This window comes from Python bivittatus, unplaced genomic scaffold, assembly GCF_059951505.1.
Source record: "Python bivittatus isolate LINGU-HERP-01145 unplaced genomic scaffold, Pbiv_v1 ctg000020_np1212, whole genome shotgun sequence".
NCBI lineage: Eukaryota > Metazoa > Chordata > Lepidosauria > Squamata > Pythonidae > Python > Python bivittatus.
In genome coordinates, this window is record NW_028277030.1 from 97,041,797 (window position 1) to 97,060,077 (window position 18,281).

The window sequence follows — 18,281 nt, forward strand, 5'->3', positions numbered from 1 at the left end:
ACAGTTTATCTACATCATTCTCATACAAATGGTTGGTTTTGGGACAAAACGAAAAAGCCCTCCAGTATACAAATGGAATGTTGCTATAAACTGATTTGATAGCACTGATGTAGATCTTTCAATTCTTCAACTACTTATCTAAAGTAATCTTAGATTACAGAAGGAGTATGTGTACAGTAGCAGTATACTGAAAACAGATTATTTTCTTTTTTAAAAATGAATGAATGAATACTTTTTCTTTCCTTAGTATCTGCTCTCACAACCAAAGTTCTGGGCAATCCAAACTTCTGCTCTGCTTCTACGGACAAAACTTGAGAAAGGAAGTATTCGTCGAATGGAACGGGCAATGAAGCAGACTCAGGTAACATTTTTCTTGGTTTCTCTTCTCCTCCTCCAAGCTGTTAATCTTAGTATCCAAACATTTATTCAGATTCACCACCCATATTGAGCATGTTAATCAGCAATGATAGAAGTTTCAGTCCAACATAGTTGGAGGACATCAAATTGGTGAGAGGGTTTTTTTTCTTTCGTTTTCCATCTTGGTGTAAAAGGAAAAGCCACACTTCAGATACTTAGTTTGTTTCCTTTTATGATATTTGAATGTATTTGTCAATATAGTATATTGTTTTTACAAAGAAAAACCAGTTACTAAGAAATCAAACACATTTTTTTTCCCACTAGTCAGCTTATTTGAAGACATACCAGGTGAGCTGAGAGTAGTGGCTATGTTGGATCAGAAGTGAAAGGAATTCCACTTAATGTATATTACCAGTAAAAAGGAACATAGTTTTTGCTTAACACAAAAATTTGATACAAATTATACATACATTTATATGCAAGTTCTACAAATGGTCAATCAAAATTAGTATTTTGTTTGCTAGATTTATATCATACATTTTGTTCAGGAGTGCAAGATGACATATATATAGCACTCCCTTCTCCCATTTCGTGGTTTCCCCACGAAAACCATCCTGTAAGGTAGGTTAGACTGAGAGAGACTGATTGGCTCCCAGTGACCTAATGAGCTTCTGTGACTGAGGGTTGACATGAACCTGGGTCTTCCTAGTCCTAGTTGAACACCTTAACTTTTTATCCTTATTTGGAGATTCTTTGATTTTTGTATGTTGTTTTCATTAAGTGATGGTGAGGATTTAAATATTATTGCTGTTACTAATACTGCAATCCTCTTGTAACTAAGTCATTTTAGGAATATGTTGATTTACTCTTCTTTTAGGTATCTCAAGTGATCCTTTCCAATAGTAACAATCATTTATCAGAGTGGTGTATCTTTGTGTGGCCCATAAGTAAATCTGTGTTTTGATCTGACATTCTAAGCAGTTGCCTGTGTGGAAGAATTTAAGCAGTTTTAATTTTAAGAAGTGTTTTAGCATAAGGCTCCTGAGCATAGCAAGAGTTTCCATTATTTGGCAAGCAAGCAAGCAAGTGTATAACATAGTTTCAACTCTGTATTAGTGGTTAAGGTTTCAAGAAGAAATTAGGCAGCTAGACATGTGACGGTTGTGGTTTTACATTTGACAGGTACAGCATGGTGTACCTGTTTTTGTCTTTGGGCTTCTTCGTAACCAAACATGTTTTTACATTTCTGTAGTTCTTTGTTGTTCAATAATAAATACATCCTGTTTTCTTTATTTTGGGGTCTTGGCCATGGAATATTATGGAATGTGCCCATGTGTGTTTGACCTGGCTTTGAAAACCCATAATAATGTTGGAAACTGGCTTACTCTGTGTTGTCCTGACTGAGTAGAGAAAACAAACCTCATCTTGTCCTGGAGGGGCAAGTGAGAAGGGAGAGGAGAATGTAAGTCATAATCAGAATAAAAATAATTTCACAAGCTCCCTTATATTTTTATGTTGATAATCTGATTTTATGAAGGAAACATTTATTTTAATAAAAATATATTTTTAAAATCAACTTTTAATCTTTTTTGAACTCCTTCAACACCTCAGTTGGAATAACGCGGTGACCCTGGTTGTGAACCCAGAGCCACAATTTTGGAAATGTTACCTTGAGCCAAAATCTAAAAAGCTGAGTTAAAGAGGCTGCTGAGCTGCATTGCTGACTCTCTGACTTCATTGGTTATAAATTGGGGCAGGGAAAATTGCCAAAATGTTTTAATAGATCCTTACCATCAGATCAGAACAACTCATTCTTTCTACAAACCCACTTCAGATGTGGGACTCCTCCTGAAGCAGGAGAGGGCCCGATTAGCAGAGGAAATGGGAAAAAAATCATAGTATTTTGAATTGCAGAGTAGAAGAGTAGAAATGAGCAAGGTTTGGATCCCCACTGGTGCATTTCCAGTGTTGCAGTGAAGTAAAATTAACCACTGAAAAATCCTTCATTGACAAGTTTTTGAGCCATCATCTGATTCCTGTTGTTGAATGAAAAGCTCTACTGGGTAATTTTAAGAGGATGCCAGTAGCTTAACATTTGCAACCTATGCTAGCCAGTTTTTCTTTTGAATCAGCCGCAGCTAGCTCTTTCTTGTGGCTTCTTCAAAGGAGAAGTGATGTTGGCGGTTAAGCTGACTTATGTCATAATTTATCTTCAATGTATCGTTCAAATGAGTCATTTGAAATGTGTATTTGACTCAAGATAGCTTTTGTATTTTCTATTTTTATAAAAAGACTGAAACAAAAATTCCTGGCTAAACATACTCAGTTGCTTTAACTGTTCTTCATAGGACTTGGTTTCTAGGTTCCTCACCATCTTGGTAGCCTTCCTCATTCCAGTTAGTCCATTTCTTTTTAGGCTGTGGTGTCCAGAACTGGACACAGTGTTCCAAGTGGGGCCTGACTAAGGCAGAGAGAGTGAGACAATTACCCCCCGTGAACTCTGTGCTTTTGTTCATACATCCCAAAATAGCATTTGTCTTTTTGTGATGTAGCTGCATCACAAGGTTGGCTCATGTTCAACTTGTGATCTACTGGAACAGTGTTTCTCACATTGATAACTTTAAGATGTGTGGACTTCAACTCCCAGAATTCTAAGTTGCCAAGGTTGAGAAACACTGTACTAGAATACCCAAATCCCCTTCACGTATATTATTGCAAGCCCCATCCCACCATTCTCTAAGTGTCTAAATCTCTCCACTCTCTTGCTTCTCCCTTTGTCTCCAGTACTTTGAGTCCCAGTACTTGGCTGTATATTCACTTCTGAACTTTTACCACCACCACCCTCCTTTTACTCTAGTTTAATAAAGTTTTATTTTCACCTTTTCCTACAACAATCTGAAATACACTGCATGCACAATTATTAGGCAAGTTGTATTTTTGAGGAGAATTTCATTATTGAACAACTACAGTGCTCTCGGTCAATCCAAAATGTTAATAAACCTCAAACCTGAATATTTAAGAAAGTAAAAGTGAGGTTTTGGCTTTCTTAGGTGCATATCTATGTGTGCACAATTATTGGGCAACTATTAGTGTGCAGAATTATTATGCAACTAAATGAAAAATGAAAATTCCCCCATCTCATTTATTTTCATCTGTTAAGGTGAGAATAATAAACAAACAACTCAAAATTTACAAATAAATATTTCTGACATTTCAGACAAAAAATCAGTGACCAGTATAGCCACCCTTCTTTGCAATAACAGTCATAAGCATTCCATTCATGGAGTCTGTCAGTTTCTAGATTTGTTGACAATCAACTTTTTGTGCAACAGCAACCACAGCCTCCCAGACACCGTTTAGAGAGGTGTACTGTTTTCCTTCACCGTAAATCTCCTGTTTGAGAAGGGCCCACAAGTTCTCAATAGGGTTTAGGTAAGGTGAGGAAGGGGGCCATGTCATTATTCTTTCATCTTTGAGGCCTTTACCGGCTAGCCACGCAGTGGAGTACTTCGATGTATGCAATGGAGCACTGTCCTGCATAAACATCATGGTCTTCTTGAAAGATACAGACTTTTTCCTGTACCACTGCTTGAAGAAAGTGTCTTCTAAAAACTGGCAGTAGGTTTGGGAGTTGATTTTGAGTCCATCTTCAACCTGAAAAGTCCAACTAGCTCATCTGTAATAATACCAGCCCATACCAGTACCCCACCTCCACCTTGCTGGTGTCTGAGTCGAAGTGGAGCTCTGTGCCCGTTACTAATCCAGCCACGGGCCCATCCATCTGGTCCATCAAGAGTCTCTCTCATCTCATCAGTCCATAAAACCTTTGAAAAATTTGTTTCCAGATATTTCTTGGCCCAGTCTTGCAGTTTCAACTTATGTGTCTCGTTCAGTGGTGGAGTTTCAGCCTTCCTTACCTTGGCCATGTCTCTGAGCACTGAACATCTTGTACTTCTGGGCACTCCAGGTAGGTTGCAGTTCTGGAATATGACAGCACTGGAGGATAATGGGTTCCTGGTAGCTTCACGTTTGATTCTTCTCAAATCTTTGGCAGTTAATTTGCGTCTTTTTTTCTCAACACGTTTCTTGCGACCCTGTTGACTATTTGCAACAAAACGTTTGATGGTTCTGTGGTCATGCCCCAATATCTTAGCAATTTCAAGAGTGCTGCATCCCTCTGAAAGACTTTTTACAATTTTTGACTTTTCAGAGTCCGTTAAATCTCTTTTTTGGCCCATTTTGCCTGAGGAAAAGAACCTCCCTAATAATTATGCACCTTGATATAGGGTGTTGATCTCCTTAGGCCACACACTCCCTCATTACACAAATACACATCAATTGATATGCTTATATCCAATAAGCATTCAGGTTTATACAGCTTGGAGGTAGAAAATATGCATAAAAATTACGATATGGTCAAAATACTCATTGCCTAATAATTGTGCACACAGTGTAGTTCAAGTATCTTGTCCATACTATAGGCTCGTCTTCTGCACAATGCTGTGTGAGCCTTTTTGCTTAAGATTGGCTCCTTTGCTTGTCAGAGCTGATCCAGGACCTGATATTGAGCATAAGCTTCACATTCTTTTTGTTTCTGTTTTGCCTGGTTCCCAACCCTGACTGATTCCTGACCATGGATTTCATTTGCCTCTATTAGTTGCTTTTTGTGAACTGTCAGTCATTCTTCCTTGTCTTGCTCTGGCCATCTTACACTTGGCATTAATTCACCCACTAATGTGACTATCCATAAGTTAGTGCTATAGTTATTATAAGTTATCATCATACCAGCCTCCTCCCACCCTCTTTAATGTGGATATACATCCTAATTAGCAATTATGCTTTATATGGTAACTTCCCTAAAGGTGTAAAGATTTGGCTTGCAGTAGATGGGACAGATAAGAATCAGGAAGAGAACTATTTTTCTATATCATAAACGTGCATGAGAAGTTTCCATGAAATATTACTTTCCATAATTTGAATATGTACTTTATTTTAAGTAGTTTTCATTATCTTTTCTATTTTATCCACTTACTATTAGCCAATAATTAAATCCCGCCCATTAGCAAAATAGCATTGTGTTCTTGCATCCTCTCTATTATCATATTCTTGTTCTGTTTCAGTGGGGGAGAGCCAGATAATGTCAATATTTTGGCCTCCAGTAAATTTTTGAAAGCATGATTTTGTCTTTTTCCTGACAGTCTTGATTAGAAGACCTCTGAGGTTAACAACTTAGGCTAAATGTTTCCTTCAGACCTCAGGAATCTGTTACTTTTAAAATGTGAACAGTGTTGACATCAACCGACATTATACCAAATAAAGTATCATATGCAGCTTACTATGTGATTAATACTGAGGAATGTAGGGTTTCTTGAACTGGAAAGTTAATCAACATTCTCTTTTGTTCCTTTAAGATTTTCCATAAATGTCTTGATAACTTTCCATACCATGACTGATGTGACTACTGCTGTTCACTTGCATATAGTTTGACCCCCATTCATATACTGTAGGGTGTGCTTTTTCATTCTGTGCACATGGAAGAGGATTCCAGTATACTTTTTCTTTCTACCACTACAGTGTTTTTAAACAAGGCATGCTTCTTGATCAAGTGGTTGACTTCTGAAAGATCTGTGCCTCATGCTTCAACATGCTCTATCCCTACTGTTCCACAAGGCCTTCTGGCAAAACCTTCTGGCTTATTCAGAGAAAGGAAGAAGCCAAAGCTGATCACAGTTCTTATATAGCTTTTACTAGGAGAAATTGGTTGAAGAAATAGGAAAGAAAGATCATTTCTGAATGTAGTTCTCAATAACAAGCCTACTGGAAGTTTTCAAAACTGCAGGTGGAGTTGGGGATGGGAAAGCAATATTCCCTTAAGCTCCATAGTATTGTACATTTTTGGAGCCTCTCCATGCAGTACAAATGTTTAGTGATCACAGAAACTAAATGTATGTAGCTTTGCTCAGAATAGAATTGATTTATTGTATTGATAGGCATAGGAAAAAATGTGTATCTTCTTCTGTGCCCTTTATGTGTATGACTGAAGGACTTCATTCTCCAGCCAGTCATTCTGACACTTTTTTGTTATTGCCAGTTTACTGTTTAATATTCTCTATTGCTAATCTGTGTACCCTTGATAGTGTTTGCATTGCATTCAAATTAGAAGTCTTTAGCCAATATGGGATATGAAGCTCCACTTTCCAGGCACAGATTCAGCCGTACTTTGAATTCATTGGGATTTGTTAGAAACTTGCAGTCTAGCCATCTGCAAGGTAGTGTTATTCTCAGATTGCTGATATATTTATCTGTGCTAAGGTTGTTGTCCGAGAACACTCTTGGAAGTATTTCATCTGTATCTGCAGAAGCCATTCTGGTCCATTACGCTCACATACATCAGGCTGGCCTTTAATCTTTTTTTGCTTGCATATATTGTAATTTATTATTTCAGGCAAAGCAGAATACAGTTGCCCCTTACTTTGGGGAAAAACAGGGTTGGTTTTTTTTTGTGCAATAGTTCATCTTCTGCTATAGAGTTAGTTTCAGAAAGCTGTTTCTAGTTATCAAGAGCAAATTTTTATTCAAAGAGCTGGATAATTAAGCTGTCTGTATCCAAGGAAATTTATTGAGTGCTTAAATTGTGGGACAATATTCAAACTTGCTGCCAAGTATAAACCTATCTAAAACTGTTAGAGAGCTGGTAATTAGATACACCATTTTAATGACAGCTTCTTGCTTTACAACCTAAAAGCAGAACTGTCCCCTTTACTTTATATGTGTCTTTGCATAACAGTTGCTTATGAAGGGGAACATTGAGAGTGAGAGAGATGATAAATCTGGGGCAAAAGACAGACTTCAGGTTTGTTTAATTTCAATATAGAAAGATGTTGAAATATATCTGGAAGAAGAATGCCCCAAAAGCAGGACCCGAACATTGTAAGTGAATACCTGTGAGAGGTGGTTCTCAATAAGAAGTCTACTAGAAGTTTTCAAAACAGCAGGTGTAGACTTCCCCACCTTCACAAAAGGAACAAGCTTCCCCCACTTTATTGTAAAAGAGCTTGAGAAAAACCAGAATCTTGCTGCCTTAATATGCCTATATATAGTTTTCTCATTGGAAAATACAGTACTTGGTGGAATACTTCTACTGTTACCTCAAACTTCTTCCTAATAAATCTTAATAGAGGTCTGAAAAAAAGTTCTGCTGGTATTTCATCAACTCCTGCAGCTTAGTTGTTAGCAACATTTTCTAGGGGCCATTTAACTTCAATTTCTAGAATATCTGGTCCTAGTTCAGTGATGAAACCTTTTCATGTATCATCAATTTGGGTATCTTTTTTCTACAGTTCTTCCATATATTTGTGTCATCCCTTCTTTATATCATTCTCCAACTGGTCTTTACCTTCTTTATCATTTATTTTTACCCATGTTTGCACAAAAGCTTCCTTTGATTTCCGTCATTTATTCTGTCATTAAATAAATCTTTTGCCCTTCCCATTCAATTGTTATCCTCGGTTTCTTTGAATTATTTATGTAGCTGTAACTCTTTGTTTCTTCTTTGGAATACAGCATTTAGTTGAGCAAAATTTCCTCTGTTTAAATCCCCAGGTTGGGGAACACTGTTGAAAACTAGTTCAAGGAAACTTAAGAGAATTTTAGGTTTGTTGTATTTCAAACAGTAGCATCATGTGGGGCAAGAGGATCATTTAAATTTAAAATTCTATCCGGTTTCCTTGAGGAAATTTAACTGTGGATTCCACAATTTTATTAAAGATCAGGAATCTCTAAGTACTCCTGCCTGTTTTTCTCCAGTTTTCCCTCATACAGCCATAGGACATTGCCTTAGGCTGAGTCAGAAAACTGACCCATCTTATTCAATATTGTGTGTGTGTGTGTGTGTGTGTGTGTGTGTGTATAGACTGCAGCTTTCCTTAGTCTCAAGTGGGATATGAAGCGGATTGAACCTGAAATGTTTTTATATGCAAGTATGTGTTCTTCCACTAAGCATCTCTCCTGGATCCCCAGGAAAATCTTTGTGAGGGTTTGCAAATAAGAGAAGGGGGTAGGAAAGCTTTGTTGCAGAGAGAGTCTTCTGTTGATAAAACTTTGGACAGAATCCAAGATGTGTGTATAGATACTTAAGGTGCACTAAAAACACTGTACTCTCCATGTGGGATTCTAGTATAGTTAGGTGTAATTTCCACTGATGCTGAATGTATTAATGCAGTCTTCTTAATGTCCGTAAGATGTATTGGACTACAACTCCCATAACTTCCAGCAAATACATCTGGTGGTGTCAGGTTGGGAAAGGCTATAATAGTTGATGTATTACATACTAACATGAGCACAGAAGGATAATTTTCAGATGATAAACTTAACAAGATGAGAAATGCTTTCACTAAAACAATTTATCAGCATGGTTTCACAGTACTGCTCTTCAGCAGGAATGATCACTAATATCCTTAGGATAAAAGACAGCCTGTTAAAATGCATCACTATTATTTATTATTTGATTGATTTATATACATCATCAACTAGAAATTATCCTTGATCTATATTTGCTAGACTAGACCACCACACCCGGATGCCTTAAATATATGTTGAGTTATAGCTTCCATCAGCTTGAAATGAGGCATTAGGAATTATAGTCGAACGTATCAGGAAAGGATTTGGGGTTGGGTAACACTGTTTTTAAAATAAATCAGCTAACATGATGCTTTTCAGAATTTTATATCATGGCTCCACAGCCACTTCATGTTGCCCATGCTGCTTAAGTCTAGTAGACAGTAAAGTCCAAAATATTTGAGGGATACAAGAAGCCTGCCACTACTTCATTGAATTAAACTATCAGTATCTAATTTCCATTTATAAAAAATGAATACTTGTAAATAGAATTTTCTTCAGTGACTGATACCTTTAAGTATAAAATTTATCCATGATGGTGTTAACATGGACAATTACAGAGGCTCCAGTTTCTCTCATCTCCTTTTATAGTGCACAAAAAAGATGCATGTGCCACTTAGCTCCCTGTGTGTGAAATGCTCCATTATTTCATAGGCTTTTGGGGATTTTGACATTTACAGTGGCATCTTATCTATATACTACTAAAACTCTCCTCTCTGTTTGTAACCTTCAGTTAGCCAAAATGGTGCATCGTAGAGCAACAATTTTTGAAGCAAGGTACCTCAAATGGGGTAACTTAAAGAATGCATCCAAAATCTAGGACCCATGACTCCTGTGGAATTAAAATTTCAAGGATCTTCACACCAGTTCTATTTGCAAAGTTGTGGCCGCTGCAGAGTCACTGTGGTTAGCTGCGGTCACATGATCATGATTTATGACTATACTTCCCAGAAACCCATAGGTTGCATGGCGCAAGGGAAGATGGGAGGGGCATATCCCCACGCTCTTTCCCGCCTCCCTCTGGCCCCTTTGCCCAATTGGCTGGCAGCAAGGCCCAATGGGTAAGTGACAATTGGCTGCTTTAGAACCAAGGCCGACAACTGAAATCTCTTAACGGCAGTGGGCAGTAAGGGAAGGATGAGGGAGTGACTTGGATGCCTGCTGGTGAGGTAGGGCTGGTTGGAGGGGCACCAGCAGTCAAGAGGTGAGCCTTCTGCCTCCCTCAAGGCAGGGGGCCCTTGACATGTCAGGATGGGGAACGGGGGTCAGTTTTCCTTGCAGTTCACAACTCCCTTTGTTCCCCATCCCCCTAGCAAAGTCACACACAGTTCCCTGGTCAGCCGAGGAGGAGGAGGATTCACCGGGGCTCTGCTGAGGGTCATGAGGGGAGGGAAAATGGTTCCAGCCTATATTATATGTGGAAAGAACATGACCCAACGAGTCAGGGGTTGTCTAGTACCTCTTATACTTGCTTGGAAACACTGTTTGATGTGTTTAAGCTTGCTAAATAAGTATCTTTAAGTGGGTAATGCTATTTTGTCCAGTTGCTGTATTAGGCAGATTCTTAGATGCTATTAAACAAAATCTTATATTTCATTACATATGTAAATGTATTGGATTTTCAGGCGCTTGCAGATCAATTTGAAGAGAAGACAACATCCATTTGTGAACGTATGAAGATTTTTTACAGTTGCCAAGTTCCTCCACACTGGGCCGTTCAGGTATAAAATTGCTGTCCTAAGGCTTTTGATTTGTAGATGTCATTTTATGAAGCATGAAATTTGAGATGGAAAAATTTCTCCTGTAGTATTTTTATATGAACTACTATAGCAAAGCTACTTACCTGACTTACTATGTAAAATAGTAGGCTTCTGTTTTACAATACGTCTCAGCTGGCAGTGCTTTTAAACTGTGCATTAACAACATTACCAAATGTCACCACACATACAATTATAAATGTAATTGGTCAAATCTTGGTTAGTTGCCAAGAGATTTCCTTGAAATTTGACCTTAATTTTTCCAATCCATTTGTCTTTCTTTGACGCAGGAGAAACCATTTTTGCATTCTTTTTGTTTTAAAATCTTTCAGAAATCTTTCCAGTTCACAAAACCCAATGTGGTTTTCACTTTTTTTTTTCCCCCAAGGCAAACCAATTTTGTGAGCTCTATTGGTGATTTATTATTCACGGTGGTTGAAGTGCTGTCTTAAGTAGCACAGCCCTCACATATATTTTTCTCATACTTACCCTTGAAAACTGTTACAGATAAATAATAAATATGATTTGCTGCTGTGGAGGATCATGTCTTCTCATCCTGACCTTGGTATGCAGGTTCTCCTCTGTCTCTTCTTGTCACATCCCAGAAACCAAAGGAAAAGAAAACAGGAAAGGACCAGCAAAGAGCTTGTCAGCAGCATCTATTAGGGCTTCTTGGCTGTGATCCCATCATCTTACTCATCTTGGTGTTTCTTTTGTCACCAGAAAGTCTGTCTTGTCAGTTTGCCTGTTTCCTACTTGCCAGCCCATTGTTTTTCCTTGATCTTGGGTAAATCCTGGATCAACTATATTGTTTCTAGGTGTCATGCATGTACTAAAACAGAGCAGCTGGGAATAATTGAAGTGAAAACGGTCAGCTTGCTTGGAAGCTCTATTTTAATTTAAATTGTCTCTTCTTCAGCTAGCATCCCTGCTTGTCCTCCAGTCGTTACCCTGATGGGGGGAGCTAAAAGCTTTGGAAACTGAAGAGAATTATCCAGCCCCAATTCACTTCTTTAGTTCTCTAAATCCCCACCCCACCCACAAAAGCACACAAATTGTTCTGTGTCCAGTCTGCTTTGGATTTTAGTCTTGGATGTGTAGCTGAGAGCTGGCATGGCCCTCAAACAGATGGAAATTCTGCACTCTGGCAGCACAGGCTAGACTATATAGCTAGCGAGGAAAACTACATTTAGAGATGTCATTGATTTCTGTAGCATTCACCATGAAATGTGGCCCCTTTCATTTGGAAGGCAATTCATTTTGTTGTTGTTTTACAGGCCTGAATAAAATGTTACTTCCTTCTCAGACTTTTAGCATGCCTTGAAATCTCTGAGTAATATCCAGTTGAGCTATATATTTTTGGTATAGATTTCTTCTCCAGAAAAGATTTTGTGTGTGTGTGTGTGTGTGCACCTGTGTGTTGGGGGAGGGGCGAAGGGTGCAGTGAAGTCATAGCTGGTGGCAGCCCCTAGTCAAATTTGGCTGATTTCAAAAAAGCTAATCACACTTGAATCCGGTTAGTACCTCACTGAGATGAAACCCCCAGACTTAAAGCTAGATTGAGAAGTTGAAAAAACACCCTGAAAGAAGACAATGTCAAATCACTTCTGCATCATTTCCAAAACAACAGTGTCCATTTAGTCACCAAGCGTAAACAAAAATGAGGGAAGGGGCTAGCAAAGCAGGGAAAGTCAGGGTAGAGGAATACCTGTACTATATAAAGTCTCCAAAAAGCCCTGCAGAGAAAAAATACCCATTTTAAAACTGAAGTATTTATTAAGCAAATAAAATTAAACGGTTTAATTGTATTGTATGCAGTCATCTCCCAGTAGAAAAGAGAGTTAGAAGGATAGAGATTAAAGGTTTTTTTAGGGGGGCAGGGTGTAATTGTGCAAGATAATCTGAGCTTTGGGGAGAGAGAGAGAAGGAAAAGAGGAAGGGAAGAAGATGTTGCAGGATGATGTTGAAAAAGAAAGAAAAGTTAACTATTGCTGTGAGAGATTGGATCTTGAAAATTTTATGGGCTCCACATTTTTGTTGAAAAAATTCCATTTCAGGCAGACCTGGTAGTTTCAAAGTTGCTTGCTTTCCAGGTATTTGTCCAAAAAAATTGAGAAGCTAAATGCTCATTGAAGATGACTATTATTTTATTACATATTGCCCAACATTGTTTTAAATGTTGTTTTACTACACATCAAAATTTTTAGTTTCTTGAACATATCACAATATATCACAATTTTATATATCACAAATTATGTCACAAAATAGGTTAGATTTAATTTTTTTCACATTAAATAATATAGCCCCAATATTTGCACAGACTATGAATACTGAGGCAAATATGCTAATTTGAATCATACTCATTTGCATTTTCTCATTCAGAAATTTCCAGAAAACTCATATCTCTTTTTTGTGTTCTCTCTGGTTTTTGGAGAAAAAAGGTACAAGTCTAAGAATAAATGAACCTTAGAGGTGCAAGGGCAGGCTCAGAAAGTGAAATCAAGGCCCCATAGAGAGAGTTGTAAGAGGGAAAAGAAGCGTAAGGACTTTGGGAGAAAGGGACCTTTTTATAGGCTAGTGTCAGTGTGCACTTTTTCTTTTCCACTAGTCCATGGAGGATGATTTTCAGATGGGTACTAACTAACCCATAGCTCAACAAAAGAGAGAGAATGTTAAATACTTTGGAGAGGTAACTCTTGAAATTTCAGGTTTCTCATGGCCAATGAATCAGTAATATAATGAGACTTGGTTTATTAGATGGTAAATGATGAAAGTTGATTACGTTAGAATGGAAAGATTTGGCATTTAAAAAGCATTTAAGACTCTAGGGAGATTCTTAAGATGCTTCAGTACTAATCTGTTTCAAATAACTAGAGGTTACTGTGGGAAAACTTGGCAACGGTTTTCCCACAGGAGATGAATTCTAGTGTATTCAGCAGCTAGATCAATTTCGGCTGTATTCGGTTTTGGATTGAGGTATCCAGCCTCCTGGGTAGCACTGAAGCCAGCACGCATATGGTCACACTGGTGAAATTTGTCTCCTGCGGCATTTTGCCCAGAATGTGTGGGTGACTGTAGCTAATTGATGCCATTTGAGTGACATTGGTGAGAGGTGGGCTTATCAGGATTGCTCATGTAGTAGATATTCGTCATTCTCATCATGCCTGAATGGTATTGATGGAATCTTGCTTTCCAGCAATCAGCAATTGAGTAAATCAGCCTTCTCTAAATATATTGGCTCTATCATCTCGGCACATCTGAAGCGTATGTTAGGGGAAGACTGATGTAAATCTTTACTTGTTATTATGTTTCTTTAAAAGCATATTTTGTAGTTGTAAAAACAAAGTGCACCATGAGCGTATATCCTACCTACTCTCTTGTTTTAATTTCCCTGTCAATCAGATTTCCTTTACTTTTAACTATTTTGGATATTGAGATGGAGTCACTGTTGCATAAACTTGGAATTAATTTCCTACAATGTATTGTCCAGGATTTCATTTCAATTGTTTCATTAACTGATATCTGGTTTACACACATAAGCTGGCCAGACTTTCTTCCGTCTATCCCCAGTTAGCCTTCCTAATTGTCTCTGAGTAAAGGACTGTATCAAGGAATGTCAGTGTGACCCAGACTCTAGATAGATAACGTCAATATTGGCCAGCATCAGTGGGTATTATTGTTGGTTATTTGTGTGCACATCCTGGTTTCTTCTTTCTGTTCTAGTATCTGGAAATGGTCCAAAGGCAAAGCTACTACTTCCATGTATAGAGTAGTTCTGAGTGAATAAAGTTTGTAAAATCCATAGCCAATCTCTACTCATTTTAATTTTGAGAAATTACAAGTGCAAAATTAATAGATTTTTCTAGATGATTTCCTTAGAAGTAATATATTAGGAGAAAGGAAGGAAGGAAGGAAGGAAGGAAGGAAGGAAGGAAGGAAGGAAGGAAGGAAGGAAGGAAGGAAGGAAGTAAGTAAGTTAGTTTCCATGCCTTTGAGAGCTGTCTTGAGACATTTTAAATTATTTTATAATCTTAATCCATATCAGCACTGCTAAATGTTGTTCTAGGGAAAAATGCATAACTTGAATTTTTCAATATTCTACTTTAAAGCGTCAGCTTGCAAGCTTACTCTTTGACCTTGGATGTACTACTTCAGCTCTGCAGCTCTTCAAGAAGCTTGAAATGTGGGAAGATGCTGTTATCTGTTATGAAAGAGCAGGCCAGCATGGGAAGGTAAAGTACTTCCACTCTGATTATTGTTGTTGTGTTTTTTACATGGTGTACCTTTTGTACATATATGTGGTTGTTGCCATCAACATTCTACCACTTCAAAACTATCCAGAATTGCATATGTTACTTACACAAAGAATAACGCAGTAGCTTTTAAGACAAAAGAGGAGATGATCAAAGGAAATGAAGGGAGTGGGGGGAGAGAGAGATGAGGACAGGCATTTTTAAATTACATCTCTTGATTTTAAGGGAAACTAAAGCTGAGTGTAGCCACATGTTTACCTTAGACTTCAAGAAAAAAAATTAACTCAGTGATAAGTACGATTCCATGGCAGGAGACATTAGTGAGAAAAGGAGCACAAATTGGGTGGGCGTTCCTAAAAAAGAAGACACTAAAAGCAAAGTGGGGCTGGAAGCAAATGAAGCTAACGAGTGTGCATAAAAAGCTTAATGAAAGCCTGAAGATCAGAAAGGATGTATATAGGAGATTGAAAAAGGGAGAAGTTGTCAAGGAAAATTGTGGAAGGGCTAGATTTGTAGATAGGATATTAGAAATGCTGAAGCTCTGAATTTGCTCAGGTTAGCAAGGAATGCTAAGAACAAAACTGCTTTCTTCAGGTATGTTCAAATCTAAGAAAAAGAAAAGAAACACTACATCATCTGCTCAGTGAACATTTGAAGATGGTAATAAATTACAGAGAAAAAGTAGAACTACTCAAGTCCTATTTTGTCTCAGTCTTCTCTAAAGGGATTCCATCAAGCAAATTTAAGAGCAGATTGAAGAAGCAGTATCCTAATGTCAACATAGTCAAGGTTCATATCTCCAGGAAAAGGGGGTTCCCCTCCTAGGTTACTGAAGAAACTTGTTAATGGTTTGGCCAAACTTCTACTCACTGCCTTTGAAAAATCCTAGATAATGAAGTACCAGATGGCTAGAGGAGGACTAATGTTGCCTTTGTCAGAGAGAAAAAAGGAGGATCTGGGAAGCTTCAGACCAGTGCTGAGCAAAGTATAAAAGGGGCACTCCACAAATCATGCCAGTATGAGCAAACCACTCCTTCACAGAGCATTAAAGGTACTATGTTGTTTGGAAGGCCAACATGGTGGCTTTGAAGGCTGTTTTCTTTGTATGTATGTATGTGCACCTGCTTCACTTCTCTCACAGGCCCAGTGAAATATTCTCTTCTTTCCTGCATTGGTCAGCCTCCACCTCACTGTCAATTGACAATTTGTCATTTCTCTCTGACAAATCTTAATCTAGTTCTGAACACCAGTCTTTAAGGACTCAGATGGATACAACGAAGGACAACAGTTAGGTTAGGACACTGGAAACTAAGTTTTTTTTTAGATTTTTTTATCCCATGTTTATTATTTTTATAAATGACTCAAGGTGGTGAACATACCTAATACTTCTTCCTCCTCGTGCTTTCCCCACAACAACATCCCTGTGAGGTGAGTTGGGCTGAGAGAGAGTGCCTGGCCCAAAGTCATCCAGCCGGCTTTCATGTCTAAGGCAGGACTAGAATTCACAGTCTCCTGGTTTCTAGCCTGGTGCCTGAACCACTAGACCAAACTGGCTGTTGTACAGTTTTACAGGACAGTTTGGAGGAACTGAGAAAAGACATCTGAGGGGATAATGTGGTAACCCATGTCAAGTTTTGGGGCAGGGCAGGGAGTCTCACAGAATAAAGCCAAGGCCTGTCCTCTGTTGTTCCAGAATGCAGAACAGAGAATAGGTTACAGGAAAATAGGTTCCGGGGAGGATCAGGAATAGTTTCCTAATGTAGAAGCAGTTCAAGAGAGGTAGCAGGTTCATCTTTGCTCCTTTGTTCAGAAGCTAGACGGCTATCTCTCAGGGTTGCTTTAAATCAAATTGCGGCACTGAGGAAGGTGCTGGACTCAGTCACCTAATTGGCCCCATCTAGCTCTGTGATTCTCTGGGTCAAGGCAAAGAAATGGAGAGCTAAGGGAGAAGGGAGAACTACGTGAATATTCTGATATAATTCCTCAAGGTAATTTGATATTTTTTTTGTTTTTTTGGTAAATCATTTCTAGATTAGTTTGCAGGTGTCAGCATGCTGCTTTTCTCTGATATTTCCCTTGTTTTCCACTTAATTCTGTACTTTTATTTTGGTTATCTTTGGTAATTAGAGTGTCCCCTCAGCAATCTGTATGTTTTGATAGGGTATCACATGTTAGGGGCATACCCAGAATTAGATGGTTAAAATGCATCATAGTTCTAAGATCATGATAACTGATAACTGCAACTTCTCACCAACACTGAATATTATAGCCATTGTCAGGATATGTGAAGGAGGCTGGCATTAAGATTAATCTATAGTAATTTCAGCTATGCTACATCCTTAAAAGTGCTTAGACAGTCTGGGTATGAAAAATGCTCCAGTCCAGTTGCTCCCAGTGGACTGCTGATTCAGATTCCGTTTCTAGACAGTGCTATGGCTGAGTGTTCCATGTTATCCAAGGTATTTGGTCAGAGTTAGACCATGCTATTGCCACCACAGTAATCTCAAAACCAGTTTCAAATGTTTAGTGTGGGCTGCTAGACACAGTACTTCCTCCAGCTTCATTTACCAACCAGCTAGTCTTTACACTGTGCCAGGTGGGAAATTAACAAAATATTTAGGATGTAAAGTCCTGAGTGTTGCAGAACACCAAAACAACAAATGTGGATTCTGTGATCTTTAAAACGTTACAAAAAAGTACACACACACACCCATCCCAACAATCCCCAAATGCAGGAACTGTAGCCTGTTTGAAAACCAGACAGGATGTTATAGGCAACTATCCAGTGTCATCTATATCCACGTAATTTGCTTTCCAAGCAGCTAGGCATGTGGAGCAACAAAGTGTACATTTTCATATTTCAGACATCAGGTGATTCTTGTTGATTCTAAGAACATACTTATTGACAGCCACGTAAGCCTGCCTAACATACTGTGGCCAATATTTGCAATTCCTAAATATGGTAATTATGAACCAGAAAATTCTTGTCAATGCAAAATGATGGTGTTCTTTCATCAAAAAGTTTGTCAAAGGGTTGAAATACCAACATGAGAATCTTGTCAACATTAAGGCCAACATTTCCCATTTGCTAGGAATTCATTACTGTTTGGATAAATTCAATATGTACTGCCAAGAAATAGAAAAAAACTGAAGACTGAATAAAGAAGGCATCTAGATAAAAATGTTTAATAATTGCTCCTTATGCAGGTTTTGAAAATGTGTCAACTAATTCTGATTAAAGGTATGAACTAATAAGACCTTTGAATATTGAAAACAACATTTTTATTTGCAAAACACAATGGGACCACTTTATGTAAAAGCTGGAGAGCCATTTAATTTATACTTTGACAGAAGAGCTTTTTTGAATGAAGAGTTTCTGTTTTAAGTTCATCTTTTATGATTAGGACTTTAAGGCCATCTTTTTTAAAAAAAAACTGGATAGTTGCTATCATTCTTTGAAGAGAAATGTAATTTTTTCACATTTTGCACTGGTCAGAAAATAAAAAGCACCTTGCAG

The 18,281-nt window shown here is 38.1% G+C and overlaps 1 protein-coding gene across 1 annotated transcript in view; it reads left to right on the top strand.

Moving 5' to 3' along the window:
• The window catches only part of TTC27 (tetratricopeptide repeat domain 27), a 93,842-nt gene that overhangs the window by 41,243 nt on the left and 34,318 nt on the right, over positions 1-18,281 (top strand). Inside the window, exons 10-12 of the mRNA XM_088144819.1 lie at positions 248-361; positions 10,380-10,475; positions 14,621-14,743. Of these exons, the coding sequence (XP_088000945.1) occupies positions 248-361; positions 10,380-10,475; positions 14,621-14,743 (333 nt within the window). The remainder of the gene's footprint in view (positions 1-247; positions 362-10,379; positions 10,476-14,620; positions 14,744-18,281) is intronic.